The 19,725-nt window shown below is 39.2% G+C and overlaps 1 protein-coding gene across 1 annotated transcript in view; it reads right to left on the reverse strand.

Moving 5' to 3' along the window:
- DMXL1 (Dmx like 1) overlaps window positions 1-19,725 on the reverse strand; it is an 89,817-nt gene that overhangs the window by 39,822 nt on the left and 30,270 nt on the right. Inside the window, 12 exon segments of the mRNA XM_050716586.1 lie at window positions 3,378-3,547; window positions 4,845-4,955; window positions 5,517-6,221; window positions 6,224-7,216; window positions 7,916-8,140; window positions 9,392-9,508; window positions 11,544-11,646; window positions 11,957-12,046; window positions 12,495-12,616; window positions 13,151-13,835; window positions 13,961-14,214; window positions 16,192-16,404. Of these exon segments, the coding sequence (XP_050572543.1) occupies window positions 3,378-3,547; window positions 4,845-4,955; window positions 5,517-6,221; window positions 6,224-7,216; window positions 7,916-8,140; window positions 9,392-9,508; window positions 11,544-11,646; window positions 11,957-12,046; window positions 12,495-12,616; window positions 13,151-13,835; window positions 13,961-14,214; window positions 16,192-16,404 (3,788 nt within the window).

Raw genomic sequence — 19,725 nt, forward strand, 5'->3', positions numbered from 1 at the left:
CTAAACCACCATCCAGACCATTGATAAAAATGTTAAACAAAACTGGCCCTAAGACTGAGCCATGGGATATGCCACTGGTGACCAGACACCAACTGGACTAACTTCCTTCACTAGGGCCCTTAGAGTCCAGCCATCCAGACAGCTCTTCACCTAGTGAACTGTACACCTGTCCAAGCTATGAGCAGCAAGTTTCTCAGGAGAATACTGATGGAAACAGTGTCAAATGCTTTACTAAAATCTAGGCAGACAACATCCACAGCCTTTCCCTCATCTGCTAAGTGGGTCACCTTGTCACAGAAAGAGATCAGGTTAGTAAGGCAGGACCTGCCTTTCATAAGCCCATGCTGGCTGCATCTGATCACTCAATTGTTCCATGCATGATGGATGATGACATTCAAGATGATCTGCTCCACAACCTTCCATGGCACCAAGATCAGACTGCCAGACCTGTCATTCTCTGTATCCTCCTTTCCTGTCCTTCTTGTAGATTGGTGTCGTATCAGCTAACCTGGTCAACTGGGACCTCCCTGGACAGCCAGAACTGCTGGTAAATTACTGAAAGTGGCCCGGCGAGCATTTTTCCCCAACTCCTTCAGAACCTTTGGATTAATCACTTCCACTCTCAAACTTGTGAATGTTCAAATGATGTAGGTGGTCACTTAGTTTCCCTCTGGATTATAGGACCTTCATCTCACTACAATCTTCAAACGCAGGGGGCTGAGTTCCCTGGCCTTACTAGTAAAGGCAGAGGCAAAAGAGGCATTTTGCCTCTTGAAGTACTCATAAAGTACCTCAGCCTTTTCCTCATCTTTTGTCTGTTTCCCCTCATATCCAATAAAGGATGGAGATTCTCCTTGCTGTTCCTTTTCTGTTAATGTATTTATAAATTAATTTTTGTTGTCTTTTACTCCACTAGCCAACCTGAGTTGTAGTTGGATTTGGCCCTTCTCATTTTCTCCCTGCAGAACTTCACAACAGCTCTACAGTCCTCCTGAATTACCTGTCTGTTTTTCCAGATCTCAAACTCTTTTTCTTCATGAGTTCCTGAAGAGGCAATCTATTCAGCCAAACTGGTCTTCTCTCCCACTGGCTCAACTTTCAGCACATTGGGACAGCCTCTTCCTTCACCCTTAAGGCTTCATTCCTGAAAACTGTCTAACATTCATGGATTCTTGTTTTTGACTCCTGTTTGAATGGCACACTTGCCTTTCAAAACTGCCTCCCAAGGGATTCTATCAACCAGGTCTCTAATTAGGCCAAAGTCTGCCCTCTAGAAATTCAAGGTAGCAGTTCTGCTAACCACCTTCCTTACTTCACCAAAGATCAAAAACTATCATTTCATTACCACTATGCCCAAGACAGCCTAGAACCATCACATCAGGTCACAGAACCACAGAATGGGTTGGGTTGGAAGGGATCTTAAAGATCATCTAGTTCCACCCCCCCCCCCCCCAACCCCTGCCATGTGCAGGGACATCTTTTGCTATAACAAGTTAGCCTGAAGCCCCATCCAACCTGCCCTTGAACACTTCCAGGGATGGGGCATCCACAACTTCTCTGGGCAACCTGGTCAAGTACCTCACCACCCTCAGAATAAAGAATTTCTTCCTAATACCTGATCTAAACCTACCGTCTTTTACTTTAATATTCTTACCCCTCATCCTGTCACTACAGTCTGCAATAAAGAATCCTTCCCCACCTTTCCCATAGTCTCCCTTTAAGTACTGGAAGGCCGCTATACGGTCTACCTGCATAGCCTTCTCTTCTCCGGACTAAACCACCCCAAATCTCTCAGCCTGACTTCATAGCAGAGGTGCTACAGCCCTTTCAGCATCTTTGTGGCCCTCCTATCAAGCTGCTTGAACAGTTCCATGTCTTTTTTATGCTGGAGGCCACTTTACCTGTTTGCAAACAACAGGTCAAGTGGGGCACCTTTCTTAGGTGGCTCACTCACAACCTGTGTCAGGAAGCTATCCTCCACGTACTCCAAGAATCTCCCAGACTGCTTCCTCTTTCCTGTACTTTATTTCCTCTTGGCATCTGGGAAGCTGAAGTCCCCTGTGAGAACAAGGGCTAGCGATTGTGAGACTTTTGGTTGCTTATAGAGTATTTTTATCTACTTCTTCATCCTGGTTCAGAGGTCCATAAGAGATTCCCACCATAATATCTGCCTTATTGGTCTTTCCCCTTATTCTTACCCCTACACATTCAACCATCACCTAGCTCCATGCAGACAAAGCAATCCCAAACATACATAGCTATCTCACCTCCTCTCTTTCCTTGCCCATCCCTCCTGAAAACTATGTAATAATCTATCACAGCACTCCAGGCATGCAAGCTGTCCCAATATGTCTCACTTAGGCCAATGACATTTTAGCCCTGTGACTTAACTATACCATTAAGTTAATGGTCTTCCAGTTCTAAAAGCTTTTTGACAGATCAAATGGGAATGCCCACACCTGAAATCAGTTCCTAAAATCAAAACAAAATTAACTTATTAGTTGCTTTGGTAATCAAAGGACAGATGGAGACTTGAACAACAGGCTGGGACCAGTCACAACAGGAGAAAAGTTTACAGGAGATTATTTTCGGAAGTTGAAAAGGAAAAAGGGATATGTGGAAGTAAGAATAGTCCAAGACCCATGTAAGATAACCTTAAATGCAGGCCCAGGAAACTTCAATTTTCTTTTAAATGCAAGGCAGGTAATTTCCACAAAGTGATGATTAATTGCTGAAGACTGAACAGTAGAAGTAGAGACATGCATTTTACCACTTTGTGCTTTGTAGTCAAATTATCTTGTGAATGTCAGTTTCTAGCTCAACACAATTGGCTCTTCCAAGAGCTTAAAGCAACTGATAGTGAGGTTAGGCTTATTACCATATCTGTGACAATTCAAGTACAGATTTTTTAAAAATAAGGAAAAACAATAGAAGGCTTAGTTACCATGGAAATATATCAGTTTGCAAGACAGATGTACAATAACTTAATTGGCCTGACCTCTAATAGGTTTCTAATGAGAATCCTTCCCTGTAACTTGTTTCCTTACCTAGGAGAGGCCCTTGCTATAAAAAAAATCTAGCTCAACCTGTATATTGAGCATCCACCATAAGCACTGTACACTACACCTTCGAAATGTAGATTCTAAAAGCCCAAGATGTACTTCATACTGAATTTGAAACTTAAACTAATAAAAAAATATATTGAATACAGAATTGCACATTCATACAATAAACCATATTCATAACAAATACAGCATGAAGCATTCAATAATCCTGAACATATTTAAAATTTCAAACCATATAAGCAGAAGGTAAATACCAGAGAACAGATATTTGAAAAGAAGTTTTGCAATTTTGTTTCAGAAGACTGTACTTACCTTTTCTATGCATTTCCGCAGGCTATGGATATTTCGAACCCACCATCCTATACCCATAGCTCTGAGTTCTGACCATGTTGGATCTCCTTTCTGCATTGCAGGGAGCATGCTCAGTAGTTCTTCTTCTGCTACTGAATGAAATGCCCAGGCAAAATGACTAGTAGATAAGCCTAGACAATCAACCGTTTAAAAAAATCAGTAATAAAGCAATCCATAATATACATTCAAGGAGGTAGGGGTTAAGAGGAGATAAAAAGGCTTTATTGTTCATTTTGGACTCCTAAGTGCATTAACGATGAAACAGCAGAAATTTAAGAACATTTACATACTAAATATTAAAGAAAGTTTATACAGATGAAAGCAATTTTTCAACTTGTAAACTGCTTAGATAGTTTGCAAAGAACAGTTATTGACTGAAATTCAAATTATAATGGGTGGCATTAAGATTAGCCATGACACAAAGTGCAATGTATTGATTAAACTTTTCAAAGTTTTCATTATTTTGATTTGGATTGAAAAAAAGTGAAGATTACAGCAGCAGAAAACAGGTTTGAGAACAGAGATACAAAAGAACACTGAAAGACAAAAGCCATGACATAAGGAAGACAGCAATTACTAATCAACATAAAAGCTAGTTATGGATTACTGCAACACCAGGGTTGACCACAGGTGACTGCTTTGCACAGAGACAGATTCAACTGCACCTCTACAGCTGCTTCTAATTTTCATAAATTTCTGAGCTCAGTAGAAGCAATGCATCTCAGCTAAAAAGGTATTAGGAGAGACCTAACTCAGCAGTAATGTACTGTGGCAGTCCTAGCAAGGTCCACGCTCATATACAGCTGAAGAATAACAAGCCATGAGATTGAAAATGTAATTATCTGTTACGAAGACTAATAAAAGGGTGAAGAAATAATCACAATCACCCCTTTAAATTTGGTTAAGTCCTAATCAAATCTGATTTTGTAATATCTGGTTGGAACTAGTCAAAACTACACCAAAGAAAACTTTATTTAAAATAGTTCATTAGATAATTACACTAAGTGTATGAAAAAGCATTCAGTGACAATACAAGTTTTTTGTTTGTTTGTTTTTTCAAAAAAGTATTAAAAACCTAAGACAATAAATACTCCGTATTTTCTACTTTGTTATTTCTGCAGAAGGCTATTGGAACAACATGGTACTAGAAGTACAGAAGAGCCTGTTCTCTTGGGGAAATAGAAGAAAATTAAAACTACAAAACTGTTAGGAAAAAACACTTCAGCTCTAATGCCTGCGTCTAGAATACAGCAGACATCTTCCGGTCTGGCATGCATTTGGATTGAACAATAGTAGTGGTGTTTGTTTGTTTTTAAGAACAACAAAATTACCTTGAATCTGGACAGCCATGTCAATAACATACAATCATGTGTACAGCTACTTCATTTAGTAACATTCCCCGCCCCCCTAAGAAAATATGTCAGTTACCTTGGTGAAGCAGTTGAGCTCGATGTACAGGAGGAAGTGACGTTGTTAAAAATGTGTGAAGCCGAACAGCCAATAAAAATTTTAAACCACACTCATCAAGAGTTTCTCCACCTGCAATTAAATGTTTTGGTGTGCACTTCAGAGAAACTGTTAAAAATAGCCATCGGGTCTCTAACAGAAGAAATACCTTAGTTCTACAACTATTGATTTTTAAATTCACAAATATATTAACATAATCCTTAACACTTTCATTAATACATGAGGAAAATCTCAAATATAAGAAGTTGTGAAGTTACTTGTTCAACTGAGTGTAAGAATTGGCAAAAGTGTTTCTACCAAATAAAAAAATGTGTTTCTCCATTTCTCTACAAAATGGAGCAAACATTGGCTGTTAACAATATTGTCTCTTAACAACATTTTCTCTTCAAAAGTGAATCAGGAAAGTTAACATAGACAGATTGATGAAATATCACTGCCATTAACAATTAGCAATACCAAATTTCATTTTATGAAGTCAGAAACTTGAGTTAAACAGTAAATATTGTGATGGCACAGTAAATCATAGACACTATACTATGACAAGCTTTAACAGTAGTATTTCAAAGTAACAGAGAAAAGTTCCAAAAAGGGTTACGAAACAATAATATATAGAATTTGGAATGGACAGCTTACCCTGGTTTCTGTCTCTGCTTTCTCCAATATCAGTACTGATGGTAGCAATTGTATCTGCCAAGGCCATCAACGACATTTGCTCCATCCTAGTCAGACCTGGCAAACTTGAATGAAGCAAGTGACGAGAAAGTACTTGAGCATGCTCTGGTCCAAAGTAAGTTGGGCTATATTGAGAAAGATCAATGACTTTTGGTTTTGCACTGTCTTCATCTGCATCAAAAGTTACAAGTTCATCTGTGCTTACAACAGAATTCTGAAAGAGATCTTCGTAACTGTCATTGGGCATATCTTTTTTACATTGGCTGTTTTGATTATTTGACTTCTCTGAACAAGAATGAGATGAATCATCATCTGCAGCAAGTAGAGCATACAAGGGCAATGGTGGAACAGAGTCTATTTCGATATAGTCTGTAGTCTCAGTTTTGCTGAATGTTTTGGGGTCTCGTGCAGTACTTCCACTAGCACTGATGGTCAGAGATCTGAGTCTTCTATCATGATTAGGTTCAGATTCATTTATAGCAACAACTTCTCCAGCAATGCACTTCACCAGATGGGAAAGAATGGCTTTTGCTCTACGTACTCTACCAAGATCCATGAGTTCTAACAGTTGATGTGGATGATACTGAGGTAAAGTGGGAGATAATGTATGAGCTGCTTCAAAAAGACCAGAGTCTTCCATTTCAGCAGACAGATCAAAGGCAGATCTTTTCCACTAAGTTTTTGTGCAAGGCTGGTCATAGATCTGGTCAAAGTTCGCTTTGGTGGAGGCAGACCTGAGGCAGTTGATTGGCTTTGTTTCATTAAGCTAGTTATACACTGCATACTTCCACTGTAGGAATCTGTACTAATTAGTTCCTGCTTGGCAGGAGGCTGCCACTGAGAATAGACATGCATTTCACAATCCATTCCAACTACGAGAATGCCATCACGTACCCATGACAAGGAGACTGGAAAAGGAGGTGACCCCTCTACAGAGGAAACCAAGTCAACAGAACGCAGTAGAACAAACCTAGAAAGAGCTGTAGCCTTTACAGTAGTACTGCCACTATGGGAGATTGCTACAGTCTCCTTACCATTTTGTTCTTGCATTTTCCCAGACAGCTGGCCAAACATAAAAAGTTTTGATCCAATTCCTACTGTCAGAATATGTGAACCATCCTCCCTAGACATCCAATCTAAGTGTACCAAGTGCTTAGTGCTGGGCATCACATTCCCATCGTGAGAGAAAGAAACTTCTTGTCTGTTATATGCCACTAAATTACTATCAATACTAATAGCAGGGTCTAACATTGTGCCTATCTCGTCTAAATGAAGAGTTTGCTCTAGAATCCAGGAAGAACCCCCTGTAGATTCACATTCAAAAATGCTAACATGCATTATAAAGTCTTGAGAAAGGTGACTATTTTTAGGTGTTACCTGCTTGTATGCTACAGCTAATCGGTTTGTGTGTGCACAACTAACTTCAGTTGGCCTTCCTGGAACAGTAATAGCACTACTACTAAGAAGTCCATCCTCAATCAGTAATGGCCATTCTTCCCAAATATATGTAGCATCACTCTGTACATTATATGGCATGGACGAAGCCGATGATTCAGTGGTCACCCTGCATCTCCAGAATCGAACTTTTCCATCTGAGCATGAAGTAGCCAGCAGATAAGGTGCACGACAAACAGGATATATGGAAGAGGAACTCAGATGTCCTAAAAAATAAATATTTTTATTAGGGCAAATAATAAAAAGTAAGCTAAAAGGAAAGACCTTTTTGTTCCACTATCATTTTATTATTCTAAAACAGACAAAAGATATTAGTACTTCCTCATAAAAAGGGTTGTTCCCAGAGCTTTACAAGATTAAAAAAATCCTATGAAATTATTTTACTATTAGTCTCCATTTCGTTCTCTAGAAAGGAGTTAAATTGCATGATTTAAATCTGAATATTAATATCTCTAGGTGCCAGTTTTGCATTGTATGGGAAAGACATTGTCTGTGTCTCACACACAGACAAACATTTCTCTTTCAGAAATCTAAAAATCTTTTCAAAACATTTTTTTGAGAGGCTTCTGATAGAAACCTTAAATTTTAAGTGTACATCCCACCAAAAATTAATGAATCATTTTAAAACTATTTTTTTTTCTAAAATTCCTTTCATTTTCAGAATCTGGGTTTAAATAAATGTTATGCCTTTCATAAAAAACTTTATTTTGGTATTATTTCAAAGATCCAGATTAAAAAGTCAGGGGAGCAGGTTTTAGCAAACCATTTAGATCTACCTACAGGTATTTTAATTTTAACAACAAATACCAAACTATTCATTTCTTTTTTAAGCCAAAGTCAGAAATGTAAGGATCCCACACTTTATTCTGAAAATAATAAAATAAAAAAAAATAAAAATCACAAACCTGCTGAGGGCTTAACACTTATTATCTCCACTCCTTCTGGCAAATTCAACTCTTGACTATACACCATTTTTGAAGAGAGAGTAAGCCAGCTGGTGCTCTGAAGGTTTGCTCTACAGGCTTGATACTTTTGATTGAAAGGTGACTGGATCTTCTCTGGATCGGGTGAAGAATACAGTTCTTCTGTTTGTTTTGTTACTTCAGGTGTATCTGAGTCTACCTTTTCACCTAAAAAAGTTTGCACTGTTAGTTAAAAAAACAGTAATTTCTTTTAACTAGAGTCTAGTATCAGTGTCACTCACGTTATAAGTTCCAAGAACATAGATAAAATGTTAAGAATTGTAATTTCCTTTCAATGAAAGGTGTTCCCAAATTCAGATGTAAAGAGAAATTGTAGCACACCTCAAATTAAACACTCCATAAATCTAGAAGTGCTTAGAACTTAAACAAGAAACTCTTAAACTCTTAAAACAATCAAACTCTAACCAGAGGCAGCAAAACTGCAAAAGAAAGAGGTAGGTATGTGGGCTTCCATTGAAATTTATGCTTCATGAGGCACAGAGTATCTGCTGCAAGAGAAAATTAAATGCAGACCTCCATGTCTTACCTCATAAATTGGGGGAAAGTATTTTTTCAGAAAAGTTTTGTCAAAATTCACTTAAAACGTATGATCTCGAAGACTACGTCATATGAATACTTCATTCCTTTTTTAAAAAAAGTTTTTAATAAAGCCCAACAGTGTAAGTATGAATTTGAAACATATATTGGTTTAAAAAAAAAAAAAAAAACACCTTCCCAGTAATGGCCTCACCATATAAGTAGATTAGAAAATTTCAATCTTTAGTTATCTCAACAATTTATTAACTGCAATAATACTTAAAGTAACTGAAAATTCTTCCTGTGAAGGCAACAGTGACATATATAACAATTTGGTTTAAACCACAGAAATGTGCATTGTAACAGGTTTGTCCAGTATGTGATGAATGTTGGATTTCTGTTTCCTTATAATCTGTGTGTACTTAGTTTTATAATTTTTGTGGTAGTTTTGTAGTCTGAAAGAACCAAGAGATTTCAGAACTTCAGATTTTTTCCAGAATTGTAATCGTAATCTCTGATGTTTAGGTGCTTCACTATAGCCCAATATAACTTACCTATAAACTCAAAAACTGTAGAACACAAATTTCTAAGAAGCAAAGCATCTGAACTGTTAGGCTCTATTAAAACCAGATAAATACATTTGCCCTTCAAATACACAAAACTAACAAGTTAGGGCTCAGGATGAATTCAAAAGCTTCAGCATTCTGAAAATTAAGAAGTGATCAAGAAAGAATGGGTTGTGATGAAAGATTGTAACAAAATTGTAGATTCTTCACAAAAAGCTGAAATGCCATTTAAAATACTCTGAATACCAGATACATTCGCAAGAGTGAGTTTTGTTTTTTTTTTTTTTAAATCTAACCTACACAGAAATGGGCTTACCTACTGAGACAGGAATTGACTTCAAGTGTAAGTGCCACATATGTAGTAACGAACGGTTTTGAGTATACTCTATTACTATTAAGTAGAATTTTTCAGAGAATCCATTCTGCTGGTTTCCTGATAAAAATCAGAACAGGAATACTTTAGGCATTATTCAACTCCAAGTAGAACTAAATGTGCCAGCTAGCAAGTAATCATAATAAACCACTGTCAGCTGATACTCAAATACAGTAGTCTGACTATATCCAACCTAATTATACTAGTTTTATCAATATTTTATCAAAAGCAATAGCCCCTGCAATTATTATAGGCACACACATTAATAACGGTCACTATGTTCTTTTAGAGAGGTTAAAATATTTGTCATATGTTTAAAGCTAAGTAGCAGAATGTGCACTCAGCTCTACCTACTCACCTTTAATGGGTTGCTCTCTTAACACTTTCTTAGAGGTATCTGTTGCTGGCCACTCTAAGAGTTGGGACAGTGAACTAGACAGAGATTTGGCCTGACCCAGTACAGCTGTTACATTTAATGTACAAAAACTAAACATGTTACATCTACAGAAACAATTACATGTCAACAATTGGAAAAGTCACAGCTTGGTCTAATGAATAGGTTCATCCATCACAATCCAGCCAAGATTGATTATATAGTCTAGAACACACAAGAAGAAAAAGGATTCTTCCTAAGAAATCATTTGTTGTACTACCCATTAAGAGAAGAAGGCATGAATTGTTATCAGTAGCAGCCCATTTCTGGAGGGTGCACCCAGACATTCTCCCTCCTTAGCAATGAAGTAAACTTATTAGGACTAAGCAAGAATGGTTAATTTAGTGATACAACCACGTATAATCTTTTCTCCAGGATTCCTCCAACCCTTCTTTACAATTGCATTTTTAGGCATGCATCTACATAAAACATGATCAAGGATAAACTACATTTGCCCTGTGGGTCTCACACAGGGCTGCTTATGGTACTGTTCTTTTTAAAAAAACAGTATGAGCTAAATACTTACGTGCTTAACTAAAAAGGAAAGAGCAGAGGCTTAAAACTGATGTGCTTTTAAGTATTAGATAGTTTGAAATGAGAACATATGTCAATGGCACACTTCTAATTCACAGTATTAAAGGGCACATTTAGCCAAATTTCTTTCATGGCAGAAGCCCATATAGACTTCCAGAATGCACACCCAAGACTGAAGAGCTTCCATGCAAATGCACGACAAATTTATGCTTTAGCACAACACTTCTTTTTCGTCTACTCTGTTCTTAATTTCCAACATCCCATTTGTATATTTTGACCACTACCGAGAGTTAGGACAAATTATCTCCGTTACTCCATATGTCCTTCTTGAGCAGAAAAAAGCTAATTCAGAAGCAAGCACTGTATACACAGTTCAGATCATTTTTCTTGGTATGTCTCCCTTGTCTTCTACCAAAAAATAATTTCATGTACCAATATTACACAACGTTTTGATAGTGTTCCTTATTTTTCCTTCCTTTTATTTAGCATTTCCATTACCACTGCAGATGACTTGGTATCACAGGCTATAATTTTATTTTGACCCTTTTTTGTCCAAATCATTACATTGGAACTGAACAAAACAACACTGAGTTGCCTAAACGTCAAAACTACTGACCAACTCCACCAACAAAAACTGATACTTTTATTTCAAGGCAATTCAGAGCTACCTTAAGACCCATAGAATGACAACCTCTAAAACCATAGCTATGCAATATCTATGCACTATTCACAGCAGTGTATTTTTAAGTAGTGTTTTTTTGGGTGGGTTGCTTATTTGGCATGTCATTTATCATAGAAGTAGTATGCAAAGAACCTTCAAGAAAGGATGCAGTTAAGTTTGCTGTAGGGTATGCTATATCATACCCATCATACAGGCTGTACTTTTCAAACACTTTCCCCTCCTGTAAGAACGGCATCAGCCACAAAATGTTTAACAAAGCTACCTTGTCTTAAATTTTGTTGAGTACTACCCTCCAGGGAGGTGAAATACCCATGACTTTCATTAGACTAGAATTTCTTCTTCAGTGTACAAAGACCTTAAAAGAAAGATGCAAAAACCTATACAAGTTCTGTGGAATACACATACAATATTTGTCTTCAATATTTTATGAAAAAATAATTCTTTACCAGAGTCTGCTAAGTTGTTTTTCTTTTCAGGTATCTCCTTCTCCTGGTTATTTAAAATGAAGTCTTCTTGAAAAACATGGAACAACTGTGTTTTTCTGCCATGCTAAGAAAGTAAAAGATACACACAAGTAGTGAACATCAGAGTGCACTGCTTAAGGTTTCTCTCTAACATGCGAGCTTTTGAGTTGATTGCTAAGTTGCACACAACAAAAAAGGTTTCTCAATAAGATACACCTTCATTATTCATGTTTTCTTTGTTTCCAGGTACTATGAAACCAAACGCAAGTGTATGTCAGAATCAATCTTTAAACATTCAATTTTACTTGAAAGACAGCTAGAGGTGTAGCCTTTATTGTTAACACTTTTTGAGCAAGGTAATTATGGTATAAAATGAGTACATATAAAGGTCTTACAAGCTCTGTGATGGCATCCAGTTCAATGATGCACCCTGGACGAGCAGTAGATTGCTGACTTATGATATTAAAAACTTCACCAACGTATTTCTGTTAAAAACAAACAAACGAGATGCTTCTTTTGTCCATTTCTGCAACACAGACTGATGAGTAGATACAACATCTAAGCAAATGTTAAACAAAAGCATTAAAAATACTACAGCTGCAAGTTACCAGGAATACTAAAACACTCCTAGTTTTATGGAGAGCCACTTTTTTTCTGATGATTAAAAAATGGCAAGAACCTACAAAGCCGCTGGAAAGCCATTATCTAGAAACCCTCAGGTACAGCAGTTTACCATTCCCTCACTAAACTGAAACATTGTTTCAACTGCAGTATGTCTACAATACTAAAAAGCTTTATCATATGTTTTTACAAGCAGAATTGAACTATCATGATCTGCAAAATTCTTGACAACCAGCTTAGTTTCTAATAAGTCTAACTATTATTACTGAATGAAGTTCCAACCTTCAAAAACTTGAGACAGCTTTCACTTACAGAAATTTCTGGATTGGAGAGCTCACACAGAAGTTTTTTAGCATCTATTACAGCTTGATATAATCTCAAATGCTGTCCATCACTAGCCACAAAGCAGGCACTTGGAGAATTACAGTATGCACCTGAAAAATATAAATGCACAAAGTACTCGAATATAAACACCAACTGGCTCCCTTTTTGAGGAAAAGAAATTTAAAATTTATGAAAGAAATACAGAATGACAAATATTTTGTCTTGTTAATTTCTGTTCACAGGCAAGAACTACAAAGTGTTGCTTAGCAACCAAACCAAAGAATACAAAAGGAAATCAGAATTTGGTTTGCAAACTAGAGCAAAATCTACCTCTGCTTTTAAGTGTTCATAACATTCTATAATCAAAAGTACACATTAGCATCTAACAGCTTAACTTTATTAGCCCCTAAAATATCAAATACAAAAGGTGGCATACCTCCCCACCCCCCAGCAATTCTTTAAACAAGAATACACAATTACAAAATATAAGCAGCTTGAAAATATGTGAAATAAGGGATCCATGCTTAACATTTCTTTTTCAACCTATTCATACGTACATATATCTACACTGCCTTCTTAATAGCATAATTAGCCTATATTACTTTTATTCTAGAATACTTAACAAATCAGGGAACTGAACTCACCAAGGCAATAACTGGGTATAAGAGTTGGCAGCCATGCAACATTAGAAAAAGCTGAAACATGGAGAGAATTGATCCGAGCAAGTTCAGATACTCCACCAGAAAAGGACAATGGCCCAACAGGATCAACTCTCCAAAGAATAAGTTCACTGTAAACTGCATTGGGATCCTGGGATGTTATACTTGCATTGCCTCTACTCTGAAGTCTTAATGGTGACTCCTGGGACTTTAAAGAACCATTTGCTTGTTTTGCATTCTCAACATCTGGTGAACTTAAAGCATTGTGATGTGAGGTTGTAAGCAGCAGTGGTAATACTGAATGGCAAGCCAAGTCATTAAGATGAAAACGGTGACCACAATATCTGGATTTATGTGAAATACTGAGTACAGTTGAAAAAGCAGATTCTTCAGCAAAACTCACTAGCCATTGGTTCAAAGATCCATCTGCATGTTTGGAGATCATCATAACATTGGGTGTGAATATACTTAGTTTTAAACTGTTGGTTGATTTGCTATGTCCAGAAGAGATAAGCATAGATGATGATCGTGTAAGGCCAGGAGGCTTTTGTTTGCCTTGTTGAATAGCCAAGTCAACATTTTTGGTACATGCATACATCACTATACTTCTGCAAAGAGAGTTTGCATCACCCGTTGGGAATGCAACAGGAATCCGTGAGACAAATGACACCTGGAAGTTTAAAAAAGAAGGTATTTTAAGAAAGTATTTTAAAATTTTAAGAGCAAGTATTTAAGTTCTTTTCTCAACATACTTTTCTGTACACAGAAGTACATAATCCAGAAAATGCAAAGTACCTGCACCTGTCGAAACATGCCAGGCTGGTATTCATCTAGCCAGTCCACATGCCATACCAGCAATGAACCATCCATAGGATGTATACTGAATAGCATATCAGCATTTTTACTCCACTCAGAAAGCAGAACTTCAATTTCATGATCAACAATAGCAGAAGATAAAGGAACAAGGCTTGATGCTGAAGTAGTTTTCTCATCACTCAATTCCTTCTTCTCTTGGTTTCCTTTTTGTTCATCTCCCTTTTCATCAACTTCTAGAACACAAAAATATGTTTAAAAGCTAAAGTTGAACAAGCAAGGTCATTCAGGCATTGAAGCACATTTCAACCTTTTTCTAAATCACTCATTCAAGCACAAATTTAAAATAATGAAAGTTTTAACCAGAAGTTCTTTAGTGGACCACTAATAAACCGAAATCGCTTAGTTTGCACTTAATTTGAAGTATTTATACTTTTTCATAGAATCATAGAATATCCTAGCTGAAAGGAATCCACAGGGATCATCGAGTCCAACTCCTGGGTCCCCAAAGGACCACCCTAAAAAGATCAGACTGTGTTTGAGAGCGTTGTCTAAATGCTTCTTGAACTCTGGCAGGCTCGGTGCTCTGACTACTTCCTGGGGAGCCTGCTTCAGTGCCCAACCACCCTCTCCGTGAAGAGCCTTTTCCTGAGATCCAGTCTGAACCTCCCTTGTTGCAGCTTCAAGCCATTCCCTTGGGACCTACTGTTGGTGACCAGAGAGAAGCGATCAGTGCCTGTCCCTCCGCTCCCCCTTGTGAGGAAGTTGTAGACTGTAATGAGGCCCCCCCTCAGTCTCCTCTTCTCCAGGCTGAACATGCCAAGTGACCTCAGATTATCCTCATACATCTTTCCCTCTAGACCCTTTACCATCTTTGTTGCCTTCCTTTGGACACTCCCTAAGAGTTTTATATCTTCCTTATACTGTGGTGCCCAAAACTGCACACAGTGCTCAAAGAGAGGCTGCACCAGTGCAGAGCAAAGCGGGACAATCCCTTCCCTTCACCAGCTAGCAGTGCTGTGCCTGATGCACCCCAGGATACAGTTGGCCCTCCTGGCCACCAAGGCGCACTGCTGGCTCATGTTCAGCTTGCTGTTGATCAAAACCCCCAGACCCCTTTCCGTGAGGCTGCTCTCCGGCATCTCGTCCCCAGAGTCTGTATGTATAACCAGAGTTGCCCCTTCCCAGATGCAGAATCCGACACTTGCTCTTCTTAAGCTTCATATTGTTGGTGATATTGTTGGAGAGCTGGTGCCCAGCTCTCTAATTTGTCCAGATCTCTCTGCAAGGCCTCACCACCCTCGACAGAGTCAACAGCTCCACACAATTTGGTATCATCTGCAAACTCACTCAGAAAACCTTCAAGTTCTTCATCCAAATAATTTCTGAAAACATTGAGGAGGACTGGTCCTAAAATGGAGCCCTGGGGAAACCCACTGTGAGAGGTCATCAGCCTGATGTAACCCCATTTACAAGAATCCCCTGGGCCTGACCCGCCAGCCAATTGCTCACCATTATATTATGCTTTTATCTAACTGTATTCTGGTCACTTTGTCCAGAACGATACTATAAGAGACAGCATCGAAAGCTTTACTGAAATCCAGAAAGATTACATTGACTTGCTTTCTTTGGTCAACTAGCTGGGTGATCTTGTCATAAAAGGAAACTAAGTTTGTTAGACATGACCTTCCCCTAATGAACCCATGTTGGCTCTGACCAATGACTGCGTTGTCCTTTAGGTGTTTTTCACTAAGTTCCAGAATAATCTTCTCCATAATTTCACCAGACACTGAAGTGAGACTTTCCCCATTTAATGTCTATTTTTGTATGCATAGGCAGAACAAAAGCAGTCATCTCCCAACCATGTCTAACATTATGTATTCTATTAATGTAAATATAAAGCTGTTTAAATTAGGTTAACACTGAAAACTAGAAAGCTTAGCTCTACGATTATATCAGCTTCCCTAAGCATGTCATAACAATACCCTTTTAGTTTTCAACGTAAGTTACTCAAAATATCTGGAAAAAGCAAACAATTTGTAGATACACATTTTTTAAGAGCCACTTTCATACTTCCACTGGAAGGAAGGAAATGCACAGAAATAATACTGCAATCTCTCTGCTTCCTTACATTCTAAATTGACTCTCACTCAAGATGAAAGAACACATTACTTTGTAAAATGAAAGCCATTTGTCTATGATAAGACTTTTACCTTCTTCTGATCTGCTGTCCATCTGATTAGATTCCTCTGTATTTGTCTCAGGAGAATGATGTTCAAAATTCTTTTTAAGCTGCTGCAAAAATACTTCCATGGATAAGGTAAAATGGAGTTCTTTATTGTTTAGCCAGTGTACAACAAAAGGTCCGCTTTTTTCTTCATTTTCACCAAGACTCAGAGATGTGATAGATGGGAGTAGAGGAATATCTACCAGAAAAAAATATTAACAACTTCATTCAAAACCAAGTAGTATGGAAAAAAAATAATTTTCTAGACACTACGTTCAAGCAGAAAAGCCACGAGAAAAAAAATACACTCAGAAACAAGCAAATGAATGTATTGCCCCTAGTCATTCCTTTCACCAATATCATCTACCTTCAGTATTACATTGTTCTGTTGCTATCAACAGGAAATGTTATATGGGAAGGCTCTTCAGTATGCTTACATCAAGACTACAGTATGGCACTGGGTATCAAGTTTAGGTGGCAAAGTTTTAGCAGCAGGAACACAGCAAGAGTGGCCTCTGTGAGCAGAGCCCAGCAGCTGCTCCATGTCAGAGCAGAGCCAGCTCCAGCTGCTCCAAAAGGGACCTGCTGCTGGCTAGAGCTGAGCCAGGGAGCGACGGCAGTTGTACCTCTGGGAGAAAAGAGATAAGGAAAGGGGAAACAAAAATGCTGGGCAACAGCAGCTGGGAGAGAAGGGTGAGATAATGTAAAGACAACCAGACCCTCAGCCCCCAAGGTCAGAGCAGCAGGAGGGCAGGAGGTGCTCCAGCCATGCAGCAGCAGTTCCCCTGTGGCCTGTGGAGAGGCCCCTGGTGGAGCAGGTGGATGTGGCCTGGAGGAGGCTGCAGACCATGGAGAGCCCCCACAGGAGCAGGCCCTGGCTGGAGCTGCAGCCGGTGGAGAGGAGCCCACGCAGGAGCAGGGGGGCTGGGAGGAGCTGCCGCCCACCTGTGGGGGACCCATGCTGGAGCAGTTTGCTCCTGGGGGATGGATGGAACCCGTGGTACGGAGCCATGTGGGAGCAGTTCTTGACAGGAACTGAAGTGTGCGAGAAGGACCCATATTGGATCAATTTGGGAAGGACAGCATGACATGGGGTGGGACCCCACACTGGAGCAGGGGAAGAGAGTAAAGATGAAGAAGCAGCAGAGACATAGTATTATGGACTGACTGCAGCCCCCATTCCCCATTCCCCTGCAACGCTTGGGGGTGGGACATAGAAGATGGTGGATGGGGTGGGAAAGGTGTTTTTAGTTTGCTTTTAGTTCTCACTGCTCTAGTCTGCTATCAACAGGCAATAAATTATATTAGTCTCCCTATGCTGAGTCTGTCTTGCCCATGACAGTACTTGGTGAGTGTTCTCCTTGTCCTTATCACAATTCATGAGCCTTTTTTCGTCATATTTTCTCCCCTTGTCCTTTTGAGGAGCAGGAGCGAGGGTCCTACATGGTGGTGCTGAGCTGCTCATCAGTGTTAAGCTACTCTGGGCTACATTTCTATAATGTAACACTGTGCATATACTTTAATTTACCTTGTTTTTTTGCTACTATGGTTCAGAAAATAAAGCAAATAATTTGAGGATAATGTCCCAATGTTTATTCCAGAACTGAGGCTGTAGCAGTATCAAGGATCACATACAACAGGGCTTACACTGGTGAGAACTAACAGAGTGACCAAGAAACACGCACTCTAAGGCTATTGCATAAAGCTAGGATTTCTGATGCCTGATGCCTACAGATTCCTTTATTAGTTTACATTGCCACATGATGCCACCCAGTGTGCCAGGTGGCTGTGAAAAATAAATCGGTAATCCCAAAGTAAATAAAGGAAGCAAGTACCAGACTGCTGCAAAGTTACATCATCTGAAACGAGTGGCAAGAAAGCAGCTAGGTGATTTGCTGTCATTTCTTCAAATGGGTCATACAGCAATATGCTAAAAGCTCAACCCACATTTGATTCCCACCTAGAAGCCTCCACAGACATTCTGCTTCTGATCTCTATTTATGCACTGGTACTTAAATTCTATACTCCAAGAGACAAAATATTTTTATTCCAATACTGTTTTTATACTAGTGATGTCTCTGAATTACTTACACTGCAGTCTAGCCTAAGAAAATAACAGAGCACACAAACAGAAGAAAGGACCAGCATGACTACCTGCAATTTTATACTGGGGAGAGGGGATGAAGAGAATATTAGAGAAATATGGTCCATCTGCCTAAAAAAAGCAATTACTGACAGTCACAAAAATAGGGTAATACATTTGGCAAAAGCAGAACTTGGAAGAAAGAAGTCCATTGACTTCTTATAGGACAAAGCTACAGCAAACATGAATGAGAAGGTGGACTGGAAAGATGATTTCTCACATTAGAATACAAATCTATGCACTTTTAGTGTGTAACACAAAATCTCTAAAGAAATCACTTTTTTTTTTCCTCAGTTCTCCTACCTCAAAACTCCCGAGTTGTTCTATTCTAGAAAATAGAAACTTTTAATGCATCCCCTGGAGGATTTCCAACTTCCAGTTGATGCTCAATCCTGGGTAAAATCCTTAGTGAGAATCTCTAGTTGCTTCATAAATCACACTTTTTCCAGAAAGCTTCCGAAGTCTTTCGATTCAATAATTCTCTCTGTATATGCCTAGTGGTTGATAATCTTGGCTGCCCCTACCCCCTCCCAAAAAAAGAACAAGCAATAAACAATGCTACTTATTCCTTTCAGTGAAAGGACTCTACCCAGGCTGAATACTGGAGGGTGCAGCTGACTCAACAAAGGGTTGGGCAGCCATCTAGAGGGAGCTTGACAGGCTGGAGAAATGGGTTGCCAAAAATCTCATGAAGTTCAAGAAGGAGTGCAAAGTCCTGCAGCTGGGGAGGAACAACCCTAGGCACCAGTACACACCAGGGGACACCCAGCTAGAAAGCAACATTGCAGAGAAGGACCTAGGATTTCTGTTAGACACGAAGCTGAGCACAAGTCAGTAACATGCCCTTGCTGCTAAAAAGGCTAACAGTATTTTTGGCTGCATTAGGCAAGGCACTGCAAGCAGGTCAAGAGAGGTGATCCTTCCCAGCACTGATGAGGCCACACCTGGGGTACTGGGTCCAGTTCTAGGCTCCCTAGAACAAGAGAGATGTGGACTTACTGGGAAGAGTTCAGCAAAGGGCCATGGAGATGAAGAAGGGACAGCAGCATCTCCCCTATGAGGAAAGGATGAAAGATCTGGGACTGTTTAGCCTGGAGAACAGAAGGCCAAAGGGGATCTTATTAATGTGTACAAATACCTGAAGGGAGAGTGCAAAAGAGGACAGAGCCAGGCTCTTTTCCGTGGTGCCCAGTGTCAGGACAAGAAGCAGTGGGCACCAATTGGAACACCAGAGGTTCCATGTGAACATCACGAAATACTTCTTCACCATGCAAATAGATGGTGCACTGGCACAGGTTGCCCAGAGAGGCCATGGAGTCTCCCTTCTTGAAGTTATTAAAAGCCACCTGGACATGGTCCTGGGCAACCTGCTCTGGG

This window comes from Cygnus atratus, chromosome Z (genome assembly GCF_013377495.2).
Source record: "Cygnus atratus isolate AKBS03 ecotype Queensland, Australia chromosome Z, CAtr_DNAZoo_HiC_assembly, whole genome shotgun sequence".
Classification (NCBI taxonomy): Eukaryota; Metazoa; Chordata; class Aves; order Anseriformes; family Anatidae; genus Cygnus; species Cygnus atratus.